Raw genomic sequence first — 15,573 nt, 5'->3', positions numbered from 1 at the left:
GCTTGACAGATTGGATGGGACGGATGTTTGGACGCGCCTGCCGAATGCATGCTTCTAATGAGTGAGGGACTGGTGTGCAGAGAAAGTCCTGTCTCTTGTCAGTTCTGATAAACACTGCTGGGTTGAATTTGCTGAATGAAAAGCCATCAGACCCTCATCTTCAGGGTAAAGATGTGTTGCATTTGCAGTGACTTATCAGCTACACCAGGGAGCAATCTATGTTATGGCACCCCTTAGCTATGCAGCCAAGTCTACTGACTCTATCAATATTTCCACGGAGGCAATCTAATATGATTTATTAAGTGTCTGATATTCATCTTGCACATCCAAACATATCTAAAATTGATAGAGATGGCATATATTTTAAGTGAAACTTTGACATTATGGATATCTTTTCTCTCCGTTATAGAAACCTGGGGAATAACCTGCAGTGGAAAAGCGTCACTAAACACCACGTATCATAATGGATTAAACTCGCCTAAATTCTGGAGAAGATATGGTGAAAAGATTCAGTCTTTCAAAAAAAACTGCCCCAAATGTCCTTGCTGTAAAAGATGCTGCTTTTAACTAACAATCAGGGAATTGAAAAAGAAATGTGATGAAATGCTGGATTCACACAGAAACACAAAGTCAGGGACAAAGACAGAATGAGTGCAGTGTGTGCGTATGGTGTATCAGACCTGCGAAAGGTTGGAGAAGCGATATCGGGGTACTTGGAGCCTGGTTGCCTGAGGCCTGACTGGCCTGTTGAGGTGGAGGTGGGGCTAGACTTTGGGGAGGTGGATAGTCCTGCTGCTGGGTCTTGATCTGACACCGCCACTTTCTCCTTATCGGTCTGGTTGATGGTGATGGGACTAGAGCGTTCTGAGCCCACTTTTCCATCCCTGCGTTTAGTGCCTGTTTGCGTTGTTGCCCCACCAGCTGACTTGCCACTGACATTTGAGTCGATGCTGCTGGAGCTGGAGCGATGCCCACTGCGCCCTGCAGCCACCCCACTGGAGGATTTAGCTGGCCTGGGTAAGGAGCGGTACTGCAGGGTCACTTTCGAGCCACTGCAGCTGAGCAGGATGCCATCATCCTGGGGCTGTGAGCCATCCAGACTGGTCTTCCGCACACCACTGATGCTTGCACCTTTGCTGATGGCAGCTGAAGATTTGGGTGCCTTGCCCAGGGTGGCTGAGCCACTGGCGAGTATCGCACCACTGGAGGTAATTAGCGTGCCAGTGGCACCCTGGATCTTCTTGTAACCAAATGAGCCTGTGGTGGGTGGGCGTGTGATGCCAGAAGGGGGTTTCTTGCCTTCGTCCCCACTACTCCTGCCAGCGTCTGAGGGTGAGCGCTGGATGCCAGATGAGCTCTTGGAAGGCACCTTACCCTTCTCTGAGGCTTTTGCATCATCGGTTTTGCCTGTCAAAGTACACAAATCCAAAAATATCACCAATCATCGCATCATCTGTACTCGGAGTTTACCCTTTGGTGCCATAGAATCAATATATTGGTGCCCACAGCCAGAATCACAGCAATCGTTGCTCATGCTACAGCCAACCAAGTTATCTGAAGCACAACTCGCTGTGTTTAGTAAACATTTAAGATTCAGTCATGTTCATCTTAAATCAACATTATTATTACGACTTCTTCTTCAGCGTCACGTAAGCCCATTAAAGTTATTTTTGCTCTTTCTATAAAGATCACTTTCTGATGTCTGATGTGAAAAACATTCACTAGGAAATCACCTAGATACAATCATTTTTAATGTTCTAATATTAATACCAGTAATACTCGATCAATATATGTTGTAGATTAGGGTTTTTTTTAAAATGGAGTCTCCTTTGTTCAAAAAGTCACATTTTAATTCTGTCCCAGTCTATAATCGCTTTGTATAATTGCTCTACTTCCAAAATCACTTCTAGACAAAGATGGCAGGCTTCCTCTCCTACCTGGTGTTTTCAGGGCAGCGGACGTCCCCTTGGTTCTGGGTGGTGTAATGCCCACCTGGGCTGTCATACCCCTTCTCCATGAGCCTGTTTGGGACATCTGGGCCAGCGCAGCTGCCTTCTGACTGGCGTCCTCATACTGGCCCTGGGTTTGGGAGGATGGGGAAGACGAGGAGGTCTTCCAACGGGAAGAGCCACTGCTAGGATCCATGCTTGCATCCAGCTCCTCCTCTACCTTCTTCAGGTCTTCAGCTCCAGCCCAACTGCTGCTCACCACCTGCTCCGCATGCTTGGATCTGCTTCCTTTCTGGGACTGTGGGGGTTGTCATACAGAGAATCAGGGAGTGCACACAAACTGATAAATAGATGGAAGAATTCAGTAACAAAACTGTAATGCTTCTGGGCTGCAGTTTATACCAGTAAGTCTTAAAAGCATTACCTGATCATCACTGCAGTTCCTTAACAATATTTATAAAGAATGCAAAAAAAAAAAATGCAGTGACAGGAAATGATTGCAAGCAAGTTTTATATCTTGGTTTGTCAACCCTGCCTTAAATGGAAGAAATCAAATAAGTCACAATGCTTTGAAAATTATATGCAATATTTAAACTATTGAAAGGTGACACACTAAAGCAATACAGTCAGCAAAGAGTCAGCAAAAAGAAGTAAGTCTCTGCACAAGCTGAGCAGCGTGGTTTATGTCTGCATGTGAAGTGTTAGCTATCTTTGGAATCTCCCACATCCAGATCTCTGCTTTTGAGGCGCATATGAACGCACCCACACAAACTCAAACACATAGCAGTGACAGCTAGCCTACCGGAACAGATGGTCAGTCTCCCTAGCAACGGTAGAGTCTCCTAAGAGCCCAGTCTGTTAGGTATTTCATGAGGGGCCAAGAATACTTGGCAGAATACGGTGAACGTCTCTGAGGAGAACCGAGCACCGGCCCTCTGTCCACAGTTAATTCCTTGAGCACAAATATAGAAATCAAATTAAGAAAAATAGGAACTGTTCAAACTATAAAACTATACAGTCCTGCTCTCACTATAGCAAGTATGCATACTGCTGTGATTTGGTGCTATTGTTGCAATATTATCAAAGGAAATGTCAAATCACCATAAATCCTCAATCCCACATTGCCCCAATGCAATGCAACACCAAAAAAAATGAAACCCTCCATGCCTGCTTCTTTCACACACTCCACCGCCAGTTTATAATGGGAGCTTATCCCAACGGTAACAAAGCAAGTCAAGTAAGCGTGTAAAATTGTTGGTGTGTGCCTTGATCAAGACATAACACAAAGTTGAAAGAAATGTGAAAGTTTAAATAACAAGATGTGACAAGACATGCAAAGTCGTGATTTTCAAGTTGGTCACGGCAGGAAATGTGTTTTAGTTTGGGAGATAATTACTGTGCAACTAACACTGGTTACTCACAGCTGCTAATTGCTCTATAGGTATCATGACTGAGACTTGATGCTACATGCTCTGTGAGTGCGGCTTTGAACTAAACACTAATCCTACAATAACACCATGGTCACGATGGTAATATGCTTATCATTTATTACATTTAACTAAAACACATGAGGAGGTATTAGCGCATATATTTCATGAGATTATGGGAGAGTAGATGACTATGAGTGCATCCATCCATCTAATTTTTTCCTGCTTATCCAATTCATGGTCATGGGGGTTGATGGGGGGCTGGAGCCTATCCCAGCTGCCATAGGGTGAGAAGCAGGGTACACCCTGTGTGGGCTAACACAGAGAGACAGGCAAGCATTCACACTCACATTCACACCTATGGCCAATTTAGAATCACCAATTAACCTAAACTCCATTAACTTCATGTCTGTGGACTGTGGGAGGAAGTCGGAGAACCCACGCACACACGGGGAGAACAGGCTAACTCCACACAGAAAGGTCCCAACCAGACGGTGGATTCAGACCCAGGACCTAGGCAATAGTGCTAACCACTACACCGCTCACGGCAGTGCTTTCATTCTAATAACTAGATATTAGACAAATATCATCAAAGAAACTAAAACTAACAATGAAAATAATAAAAACTGACCAAGGAAACAATCAAAACTGAACTGAAAAGAGTCAAACAAACTGAAATTACAGTTGAAAATAAATGGGCAAAGCTAAAATAAACAGTTTAATGTGAAACTGTATAATAACTTTGATGCTTAGCAGATGTAACATTAATCAAATTCATCCTGACCTGTGACCATTAATACTAAACCCCCCCAATCATACTATATGTAGCAACTTATAATATTTTTGCCACATAAATAAATGAAAATGAAGCATTATGACATATGGTGGTACTAATGTAAACATTAACATCTGCACCAGAATTTATGGTAATCTCTCTAATTAACAAATGAGTAATTTTGCCTGAACCCATAGAGGCAGAGACATGGAACAGAAGCCTAAAAAAGTCATAGATGATGACGAGCCACAGACAACGTGTGGCTATCCCAGCTGTGAGCCTATTTGAGGCTATCGAATGGTTATTTTTTATGTGCTCACCTGCGCTCCTTTGCTTTTGCGCGATGAGCTGACACAGGAGTATGCAGGTGTGTTCAGATCATCAGTACTGATGTTGTCCAGCGTGTCACTTAGGCCGCTGCTCACTGAGCTGCTGTCGTCCCAGCTACAACAGGAGAGAGAGAACGGACAAAGAAGAAGACAATGGTGAGGCCACAAGAAGAATGAAGTTTTAACAATCCACGATAGCAAATCATTTCCAGTCATCAAACCGCTGTGCTCCTTTAGTGCATAATTTGATATCATGAGTTTTTGAGACTTCCCAGTTTAATTGTTTTCCCCACAAAATGACATTTGTAATGTAATGTAAATTTTTGTGTTTGCAAGCTCAAGCATTATTTGCTACTATCAGACATAATTAATCACCTGCAGTAATAATACATTAGTTTGTATTTGCTTTCACTGAGCTCTTACACACATATATTCAGACAGGCAAACTGAGAGTCGGCTGGCACTATAGATGTGACAGCTCACAGACACATGTACAGTCCTGACAGTCCTCACACACAACAAGTGGTTTACATACCAACATATCGAGTCTCATCTGTGTGTGTTTGCCTTTGTGTGTTGGTCTGTGTGTGTTTCGATGACACACCCGTAATTAGCATGACAAATCTAACCAAATAGCTCCAAGACTTTAATTTCTGAAAAAACAAATAAAGATGTACCGAAATGAGTGCTCACACCACATCACCCTATAATATTCAAACAGACAACAATGTCAAGGGGCTTTGATATGTCACAAATGTTCATTTTGTTAAAAAAAAAAGATAAAATCAGAATTAAAAACATAAAGAATGAAATTCTGGAAATGGAGAACCCAGAAAGCAGGAGAGGCGGGATAGTAGGAGAGCTGGAGATGTGCAGACATGTGCAGAAGAAGCCCAGAGAAAATGATGGTGCTGTTGAGTCAAAAGCATAAGAGCTGTTATGCTTAAAACATGCATATAACTTGACTTTTGTTCCTTTTAATTGTGTTTTTAGGCATGATAATAAAGAGAGAAACCTACTCTACTCCTGTTTCCCAAACCAAGGTGTACAAAAACACAGTGCCTGAGTGTAGGCACTAAATATTAATCGGTGGTGTATATTCACTTGACACCTGTAATGAATTTAGCGGTGAGCAGACACCTAGCAACCCAGTTGTCCACTGGTGCAATGCAAAATTGATTTGGTCTTCTGACAGATTTCAAATGAGCAACATTTATCTTCACAGCCCAAATCTGACCAGGCCCCTGACTCATAATGTCTGCAGGAAACTTTAGGTGAAACAATCTGTAATGAGATCAACATTTCTAGAAATTTAGGCTGGAAAAAAACCTGCCCCATGTAAAAAGAAATATTTCTATAAAAAAGCACAAAAGCAAACATCAAAAGTAGGGCTGGGCTATATCATACCGTTCACGGTAATACCGGTGTAATTTTGGGCAACGATAGGAAAATGAAATATCGCGATAGAATATGGGTAAAACGCGCATGCGCAGTGCCTAGGTTTACATACGCACATGGCGGCGACGCAGAATGAGAAGAGCGAACACGGATCGTTAAATGAAACGGATGAACCAGAATTGGTTTGTAAAAATGCTGCAACTTCAGTGGTGTGGAACTGGTTTGGCTTTCGTCCGTCAGATACACAACAAAGCACTATTTTTGGTAGCGCATGCTAGCGGGCCGTCGTTATTACCGTGTTGTTTGGAAAATACGGCACACTTAAAATCAATCCTTTGATTTTTTTTTTTCTGAAAATCGACAGTGCCCCTTATAATCCCGTGTGCCTTATGCATGAATTCTGGTTGTGTTTACTGACCTCGAAACGATTTTATGTACACGGCGCTCGAAAATCTGTCAAATGTTTTAGTACGACTTTGCTAAGCTACGAACCCGCACCGCTTGATGGATTGCCGGAGCATTACGGCTATATTAGGCAGGAGCCTCGCGGAGTGATATGTATGATATGTACTGTGCTTCAACATAATATTACCATATTGTGTGTGTGTGTGTAACCTCTTTTTAAGTTGTGGATATTATACATGGTTATGCTGAGGATATGTCGGCCAATTTCCACTGGAAATACCTTTTGGTTAAAATGTCAGCAAGGAATTTGCACTGTAAATTTTTTATATAACTTCAATGCACATAAAAAAACAGCTGCTTGTTTAAGTGAAAATACATTAATGGGGTTTTTTGCACTAAAGTTGTGGAGTTGTAAAGTATTTTGTCTAGTGTCAATTATATCGTCAGTTATATCGTTATCGCAAATTTTAAAATTTATATCGTGATAGATATTTTTGGTCATATCGCCCTGCTCTAATCAAAAGCCAATTTCTTATTCTGTCATTCTAATTTTTTATTCTGAGATTTCATTTTCCTTCAACTCAAAGCCATTATTGGAAAAACGTCTCAGAGATGGAGGAATAAAGCACAGCAGAAGCTTGTCGCACAAAAAATAAATGCTATCCCAGCTGTCAGTCTGAGCTTTTCAGTCGTGTATCTCCAGCTTTAGAGGAGCTATTCAACAAAAAAGAAGCTGCTGTTGAGCACTGAGAGTGAGCTTCTAATATCAAACACAAGTCAAACCAAGTGTTGCACTCAGTGTGTTTCTGCACATGCCAGACTTTTACAAACAAAGCTTGATCAATGGCAGTGAAACATGCCTGGCTTGCTTTGCTTTAATCTTTTCCTCTTAAGCTGATACTGCGGCTTACCTTTCACTGGATGAGTGTCCAGGGTAACTGTACAGGTTTGTTCTGGTTTTAAGATGCATTTAAAATTTTGGTGGTGACAGGCTGCCAGGTCACCTTCATGATCTGATTTAAAGTTACCCCTTTGCTCAGCACAGCTTGTCTCACAAACTACAAAAGTGACAGGGGGAGTTACGCCGCACACTGCTGCTTCCTGTGAGACCAGCCTTCCTCAGCGTGACAGACAACAGGGGCAGATGGAGTCTAACTTAAACCTCCAAATGAACTTGGGAGCCCTCCAAAATAAAACCCCCGCCAAAAAAACATTTTTGTTAGCAGAAACACAGAAAGATGTCTTTTATGTCTAATTAAACTTAAAATTATTGATATGAAAAGCTGAACATTAAATTCTATTTTTAAGACAGGATAAGCAGAGATCAAAGACAGATGGTTTTGCACACCAAAAATCATTCAAGCTTATTTTAAAACTTCTCTGTTTACACACTGTTAGCAGTTTGGAATTTCCTCCAAACTGAGATTAACTGGACTCGATAAATCAAGTGCTGAGCAGTTACAAAATGCAAATGAGGGAATGGTGAAACAGCAGTGGGAAACTATCATCATAATAAGTAAGCGAAGGCAGATGGCAGTGAAAAAGCTCACTGACTTCAAAATAAGACTTATTTTGCACTGGTCCCCTGGTAACAACAGATTGCCCTTTCATTCTTTGGTGGCCTCTCTAATGTAAAATTAAAAATCATCTTTGTGAAGAATTTTTCTGAACGGTCGGGGAACGACTGAATGACTTTTTACATAATTAACTCTGAATCATGCTGAATTATTGCTGCATGCATAACTACAAAATGCAGATGATCAATATCTTTATCATTCACTTCTTTAACAATCCATCTTCAACCAATTTATGTTAAACAGTATAATGAGCAATGGCAGCATCTTTCTTTAGTGAGACAGTGTTGCTAATGTTGGTGCTATATTTGGAGAAAAATTGAGAATTCTTGGAATAAACAAGATGATATTTTGGGATTCTAATCACACAAAATATACTGAACAAAACAAAGGAAAATAAGTTCCAGATATCTCAGCACAAATTCAGGTAACAGCTGAGCACCGGTATTGATCAGCTCCCACATATCCTGCACAGAGCTCAGAGAAGACTCCTATTACTGGAGCTTCAGTGTTAGTTGAGCTCAGTGAACAGTAATGGATTACTGGTCTTGGTTTGTGTGATTTGGCTGGGGACTGCTGCAGAGCAGCATCCACGCTCTGTGGAACTTCCTGGGATAAAGTGTTGATAATACAAAAAGAAAACAACAATACATTCTCCTCCTCCGCTTTAGAGCCTGGCTGACTGTAAGGGGCTGAATATTTTATCAGGATGACTCCCTGAAACTGGCAGAACTCTGACTAACCAAGCTCCTCCTCTCAGACTTGCACGTCACAGCATCTCCTACTGGAGAGCGTGGTATCCTTAAAAATGGCACAGACGAACTCAGTAACCCAACAGCAGGAGGCAGGCGGGCCGGACTTCTGTGTCATAGCTTCTTAAATTAACAATAAGTTACAATGTACAGAACAGACTACTCGAGTGGAGATACTGGCTTCTCTCCCTTATTTCAAAAGCAAGGCAGTAAAATGAGAAGATGGTGTGAATCAAGTCATAGTGTGAAAACATGCGACTTCCCTCGTGATGCTGTGACGTCTCCAGCTGTAATGTCCTACATAGTGCAACTTGTTATAAGTCAGTATAGGACAGATTCAGTGGTATCGAGCTGTAAGGTAACTAGTGCTATAAAAAGGTTTGGCCCATTTTTAAGTCCCCGGGACCTGCTGGGGAAATCTCAGCATGGAAAATCTACAAAAAAGGACGTTAACAAGGCACCTGCTGACCCAAAAGGAGCTTGAGTAAAAAGTGCTCATGAGCTAAAGACAGCTACCTGCTGGACTGATGTTTTTATTTCACTGCAGATTCTATTGTAAATCTTTGATTTTCGCAAGGTGCCTCCATGCTGTGAATGCATTGAAGGGCTCCATTCAACCATGCAAACATCATCTCATGCAATATTCAATACAGCTGGTCTTGTTCCTTCCACAGCCCAGAGGAGAAATGCTATTAGCGACGTGAGCAAAGGCTAGCACTCGGGATTACACTTTATCTTGGTGATAAGCGTGATTTTGACGAGTACTTTAATAAATATTTGGAGGCGGTAGTACTGAAAAGTATTAAATTGGTATCGTACAGATGAAAGAATGAAACATTTCCTCAGAGGACCTCTTATGTAACAAATCAGGAAAGAAAAACACGTAAGTTGGTCACATTGAACACATTTAAGTGTGTTCATTTTTATGTTTTCAGCTAAAAGAAAGATTTGTCAAAAGAAAAAAACAACACTAAGACAGTCATTTAAATGACGAGGATAAATAGGAAATTGAAGTGACATGAACACAACGATTACCTCAGACGACCAAACAATAAAAAACATTCAGAGATAATAATCAAACCTGATGAGCAGCATTTTAATTTAGTCTAAAACAGTGGAGTGGATTGTCTTTGAAACAGTAAATACCTCTTAGGACAAATGTAGAGACTTAAATAATGTAAATGGAAAGCACTCATTTGCATAGAGACTAATCCAAATTAATGCCACTGAGCTCCTGCAGTAAGACTTAAAAAAAAAAACATTAAAAAATGCAAGTCATAGACTTGAAATGATTTGCAAGCAATAGGCTCATTTTCTCCTCGGATGGAGTTCTTACAGAGCCGAGCTATCAGAACAAACTGTACAATATGACGGTGCTCAAAACACACGACAGTGTTCACAGGTTCAAAACAGAGCTTAGGTATAGAGCAGTTTCCAGCTTTGCCATCAACTTACCTCCCATGGGTTGGGTGCTGTCTGTTGTTTTATCAAAGAAGAGTTCTACTTTGTTCAATACCACGCCTACACTACCAAGAGGCAAAACCCCACCTAGCAGAGAAGCTAGGAGCTGTGGCTCGACTGGGAGTCAAGAGAGAAAATGGAAACAAGAGAGAGAGAGAGAGGAGCAAAGGAGTCACTCAGTCTTCCACTTTTACCCACTGCTACTGCCAGCTCCCCCTCCTCTCTCTTCGTCTCCCCTCCCAACCAGGATGGGCCTCTGCCAGCCAAGGAGTGCCAGGAAGACATGTCGTCAGCAGGGGGTTACTAAGGGTTAATTAAATGACGATGACAATGCAGAATAGAGTCAAATCAAAGAGGAAGGTCTATTCTGGGGAGCAGAATTTGTTCTGTCTTTGGTAAAAGCCTCTGACTGGAAGTGACCTCATGAATAATGCGTGAGATGCTCAGCAACGACTGTCCACGCAGCGTTGCGTTGGGATATAATTAGACAGATTCACGACTCCCCTCTTTGATTCTTAGGCAAAGAAAAACTATAGAGCTTATTTCTTTTCACCAGTGAACTTCCATTCACGTAGTTTTGTTTTGCTGAACACTTGATTAGAAAAGCTTCCAAGACATCACCGACATAATGAGCCATGGGGTTTAACCATTTTCTTTGGATTTCCCGTTCAATGCTAACGCTAAGCATTCCATTTCGTCTTTTAATTTTAACTGAAGATTGGTCTCTGATGGCAGAAATGTACTTTATCAGGGAGAAGTAAAAGTGAACTGGATGCTGGTTGCTGTGTTGGGAAAGAGAAGTCAAGCAGCATTTACTTAAAATAAGAAATGTCCCAGAAAAAAAGCAAACAAACTTAACAATCAGACCCAGCACTGACTGTGGAATCGAATTCACCTCGACACAACTCAATTAAAGGCAGGAGCAGGGTGACCTTGGAGGGATGGGCTGGAAATATGTCTGCTGCTAAGCAGTGAGCCAGCAGGACAACAGCAGTGCCTGGCCTGACTGGTTAATGTGTCCAGACGTCCTACTGCAATGCAGTCAAAGACAACAACAAAGTCTTTAGCTGTTCAGCACCGTAGGGTTTACAGCAGGCTAATACATCCCAGCAGGGGTTTGTTCAAGTCTATGGCAAGCTGCTGGCAAATGCAAACAAATAACCCGCATAAGCCACAGTTGGTCCAACCACCAGCCTCCTCCTCCTCCACTGGCCTGAAGCTGGAAACTTCACTAAAATATGATTTAAAGCTCCATACAAACAAATACAGTACGGCATGTGACGGTAAGTCAGCAGCATTTTTGTATTTTCTGAAGAAAATGTGAGCAATAAACTACAAAAGCATACTGTTAAGAAATGTTTGGGTTTTGGACTGACACTAGACAAAACACACCAACTAAAACACATCACCTCAGTTCATTGGAAACACCCCAGACCAAATAATCAGTCAAATTACACTGATAATAATCAAGAGCATCATGGGAGACCTCCAAAGTCTGTTCCTCATCTCTTCTGTAGGATGACATTAGAGGCTTATTTAACAGCTCCGTGCATAATCTATGATGCTGGTTTGCTTAGGTACCAGGATGATAAATTTAGCCATGTGAGGATTTGATTGGATAAAATGGAGGAGTCCATCTGTGAGGAGAAAAAAGGGACATCAGACTTACTGCCAGATTCAGAGCAGGTGGTGAGGGATCTTAATCTCTACATCAACAATGGGTGAGCATCCAGTCTCTCAGATGTCTTACTCTCAGCCCTCTACTTCTGCACCATGCAGCACAGATTACATCACTATAAATTTAACATATTTCTTTAGTTTGTAAATATCACTCAACTTCCAAATAGGGAGGCATCGGAAGCTTATTCACCATCCAGCACAAGTAACAGGAACTGTTTCTTTTTTCTGTAGGCTAGCAGTCAGGTTGCTAGCACAAGGAAACACACAATGGATGAAGATATACCAAAAGTTCAATTTCATTCCAGAAATCCCATTAAAATGTGGCTGTTAATGAATTATTCTGTATGCGTGAAGCTTAGCAGCACTTTAGAAACCTGTGTATCTTTACTGTTTAAGGGTGAGGTTTTAATTATAAATTATAATGTGGATTAAAGTAATTCTTATGATTTTCAGCATATGTAACCTTTGACATTATTTGCAGGCGGGGACCCTAACATCTGAACCTATTTCTTTTTTTAAGATCCTATTCACTCAATATTTAAAAGTGCCCTGAAAAATATATGGGACCCTCAGATTTAATTGTATTTATTATTAAACACAGAAAGTTCAGAAATCAAGGGGAGAAGCAGCTTGACTGTCAGGACTTCAGGCTTTGTCTATAAAAATAATGCTGTTAAAAATATACTATGTATGGTTTTACTGCAAATGACCAAACTGTATGTTGTGTAACCACAGTCCACCTATTTTGACTGACTGTAGGTGGAGATGCTGCGTCTGTACCAACGTTGACACCAAACCTAGTTTTGAGAATGACGCATGGATATTTCAGAAATGTTATTTTCTGAGCTGTACTGTGGGAAATGAAGGCATCAACAAAAGAGTAATGCCACCTAGTACTCATTACAATGACACTGAACTCACACAGCAAATAAAAGCAAGGAAAAAAAGTGTGTTTTAAATGAGCCCTAGAAGCAGCAGGGCATCGGTGGGTCACACAGCCACCGTCTGCTCTGTCTGACAGGTGACTTGGCAAACCAAACCTAGCATCCTCTGCACTTCTGAAACAGAAAATCCTTTGTATTCCTGGGATTACAGCAGTAAAACTTGATAGACAGTGGCAGCACAGTGTCAGCTCTCCAAAGCCCCTCAGCTGAGGTTTGCATCTGACCAGCTCTGATCTCTGCGTTTCACCAGAATAAACAATCAGCCGCTGACACACAATCGTGTGGAGACAGACTTGACATGGTTTGCCACAATTAAGGACTAAAAACGTAACTAGTTAGTACAACAGTCACCCGGAATGATAAAGACTAAACAGTCAGTATTTTATTTAGATATTTAGATTTGTTGATTTTCTTCTCTATCAGATGGTTAAAAGCAGAATTATGTATTGAATCTGGAGTCTGATGATACCTAATTTGGGACACAAACAGTAATAGGTTTAAAGGCTTTGTAAATGCTGTTTTGCTGTAATTATACCGCAACACTCGTCATTTAACAAGATTACGATTTCATAATCCACAACAGAGTCAGGCTCCATGGCAGTAAAGTGAATTAACAATGACAGCAGCTTTGTTGATTCTTATCTTCACTAACTCATTAGGCCTGTCAGATGATGAATGGAGTCATATGCTTGGAAATATTTAACCAAATGAATTGATGAACCCGAGGCAAATGCCCCTGTGGTCCATTCTTCCTAAAATCTATCCAACATTACCTTGTAATCCACCTATTTACAACAGACCGACTGTTGAACAAATCTGGATTGGCCGAAAAGTCTAAACTCAAAAATGCAATTAAACATTTCTTAAATCGATCCTCTTAAACAACACGAGACACCCCGGAAAGGAACGAATAAATCTGATGCTGTCACTTCAAGTTCTGTTTTTTCTTTTTTAGTTTCATCACAAATCTCTTCTGAAAAACATGCAGACAATTCAGTGTTTTGAACAAATTCCCAATCCAAGTAAACTCTCAGTGGAACATGGTCCGCATCAACAGTCAAATAAGCTGCTTGCTTCTCTTTTGTAAACTTGGCACTTTAACTAGAGAAACTTATTCAATTAAAAGTTTTAAAATCAGCAGAGCGTTAACACTCGAAACACATTTGGACCATTGCTGGTAATGGATGAAATTTCTTTCTTTCTAATACAGCTCTAAATCACTGTACAGGTAAAATCAATGGCTCTCCTTCCTTTTTTCTTCCTGAGTTGTATTACATCTATTCAAACATGTGGGTTACGGTACAGCTGGACACACACAAATAAGCATTTAAGGAACACCTACATGGAGTCTCTATTATTGGTGTTGAATGTCACAGGAACCTCACACTGTCATCATAAAATTTGTTATCAACACAGCCTGTGAATGCCTGGTTACCACACAGGCATTTGCATCAAGAATCCAAAAACTGTCCTCATCTGTGACATCTTCTGAGCGTACGTAACACACTGTTACAGGACATGATTCTCTCATGCCACTTCATGTCAGTGTAATGTGAGTCAGCACTGTGTCGTCACAGTTTTTCATAAGTCAAATCACTCAGACCTAAGATCACTAAAAGTCTAGAAAAACTGCATGAACAGAAAGTAAGAAAGTGCATACACCATACCCTGAGAGAAGAAAAAGTAAAGGAAATAAAGGATTCATGATTGCATGTTAACTGTCCCCTCCTAAACTGATCACATAATTTACTTATGATGGACAGACATCAATTGCAATACACACCAGAGCTCAGCATCATCTGATGCAAATCAGAACTATTTTGTCAAATTATACCATGGGAAAGGGTAATAATAGCTCATAAATCATTTTATGCTTTTTGCTTTTGCTCTTATGTCTGATGAAGAATAAGACCAAAAGGGCGGGTGACTGAATCAGCCACTCCCCCCAGCCTTAATCACTTTCAGTCCCAGGCAGGTATGGATGCTCAGATGACCCAGATGAACTGAAGCAGAACTTGACCATATGGGACGTATCATCAATGAGAGAAATAGACAGGGCAAGCCTGACCTCACTCAGTAATATCCCTTCATCCTTGTCACCCACAAGTCCACGCTGATGAGGCCAGGTGGATAGTTCACCTCCGTATGGAACCAGGGGCATCTCCAGTGCGTCCCTGCTGCCACTTAACTAACCAAAAGATGAACCCCTGTGCACGCTAATTGTCTTCAATCAAGTTGAAACATTTCTATATTTAAATATCGTATTAATTAGTAATGGCAGGAACATACTTCCTTAAAGGGCCTAACTCCTCTATGAGGTATCAGCACATTTAAATTCTAATATATGACTGAACATTTATAGGATAGTGAGGGTTTAGCAGGAGTATATTTAATCAGGCCTATCTTTATGCTATGGTGTTTTCACATTAATTGTAGTTATAGCCAGGAGTTGAAACTGATTTAGCATTTTCAGTTGAGGAGTAACCAAATTTGATAAGCAGTTTCACAAGTAAGAGTTAACTTCCATGTGCTGCAGCATGGAGTTGTCAGTGATGGCATGGAGATGCTTGGTGATCTTTCACATGAACATCATGCACATTTTCTGCACCCATACAACAGAATACATGAAAGACATTGAGGTCAATCCATCAAACGATGTCCACGTGGATATAAAACAGGAAACGTGATATTCAAATAAATTCTGAAACCTTTTCACTGGATAAAATTGGAATGATGTTCTATGTTTGATCAGTTTAATCGGTTTTCATGATCTCTGGAATTAAGAATTTACTAACGGTTTGCTAAATTAATTCAGGTATAAATGTATTTGGTTAATTAGTGACCAGGCTTAATGTCTATTTGGTACAATTCTCATCAGT

At 40.8% G+C, this 15,573-nt stretch overlaps 1 protein-coding gene across 6 annotated transcripts in view; it reads right to left on the bottom strand.

Moving 5' to 3' along the window:
* The window catches only part of nav3 (neuron navigator 3), a 183,389-nt gene that overhangs the window by 32,546 nt on the left and 135,270 nt on the right, over nucleotides 1-15,573 (bottom strand). For all 6 annotated transcript variants that reach the window (XM_085253065.1, XM_085253066.1, XM_085253067.1 and 3 more), the window contains 3 exons: nucleotides 4,472-4,595; nucleotides 1,938-2,247; nucleotides 681-1,407 (listed from right to left, as the gene is read on the bottom strand). In XM_085253065.1, the coding sequence (XP_085109191.1) occupies nucleotides 681-1,407; nucleotides 1,938-2,247; nucleotides 4,472-4,595 (1,161 nt within the window). The remainder of the gene's footprint in view (nucleotides 1-680; nucleotides 1,408-1,937; nucleotides 2,248-4,471; nucleotides 4,596-15,573) is intronic.

This window comes from Mchenga conophoros, linkage group LG17 (assembly GCF_057382185.1).
Source record: "Mchenga conophoros isolate Kocher_MC1m ecotype Shallow Benthic linkage group LG17, M_conophoros_male_GT1.1, whole genome shotgun sequence".
NCBI classification, from domain to species: domain Eukaryota; kingdom Metazoa; phylum Chordata; class Actinopteri; order Cichliformes; family Cichlidae; genus Mchenga; species Mchenga conophoros.
The sequence above is the reverse complement of the archived record's forward strand: the minus strand, read 5'-3'. Positions and strand labels throughout refer to the sequence as shown.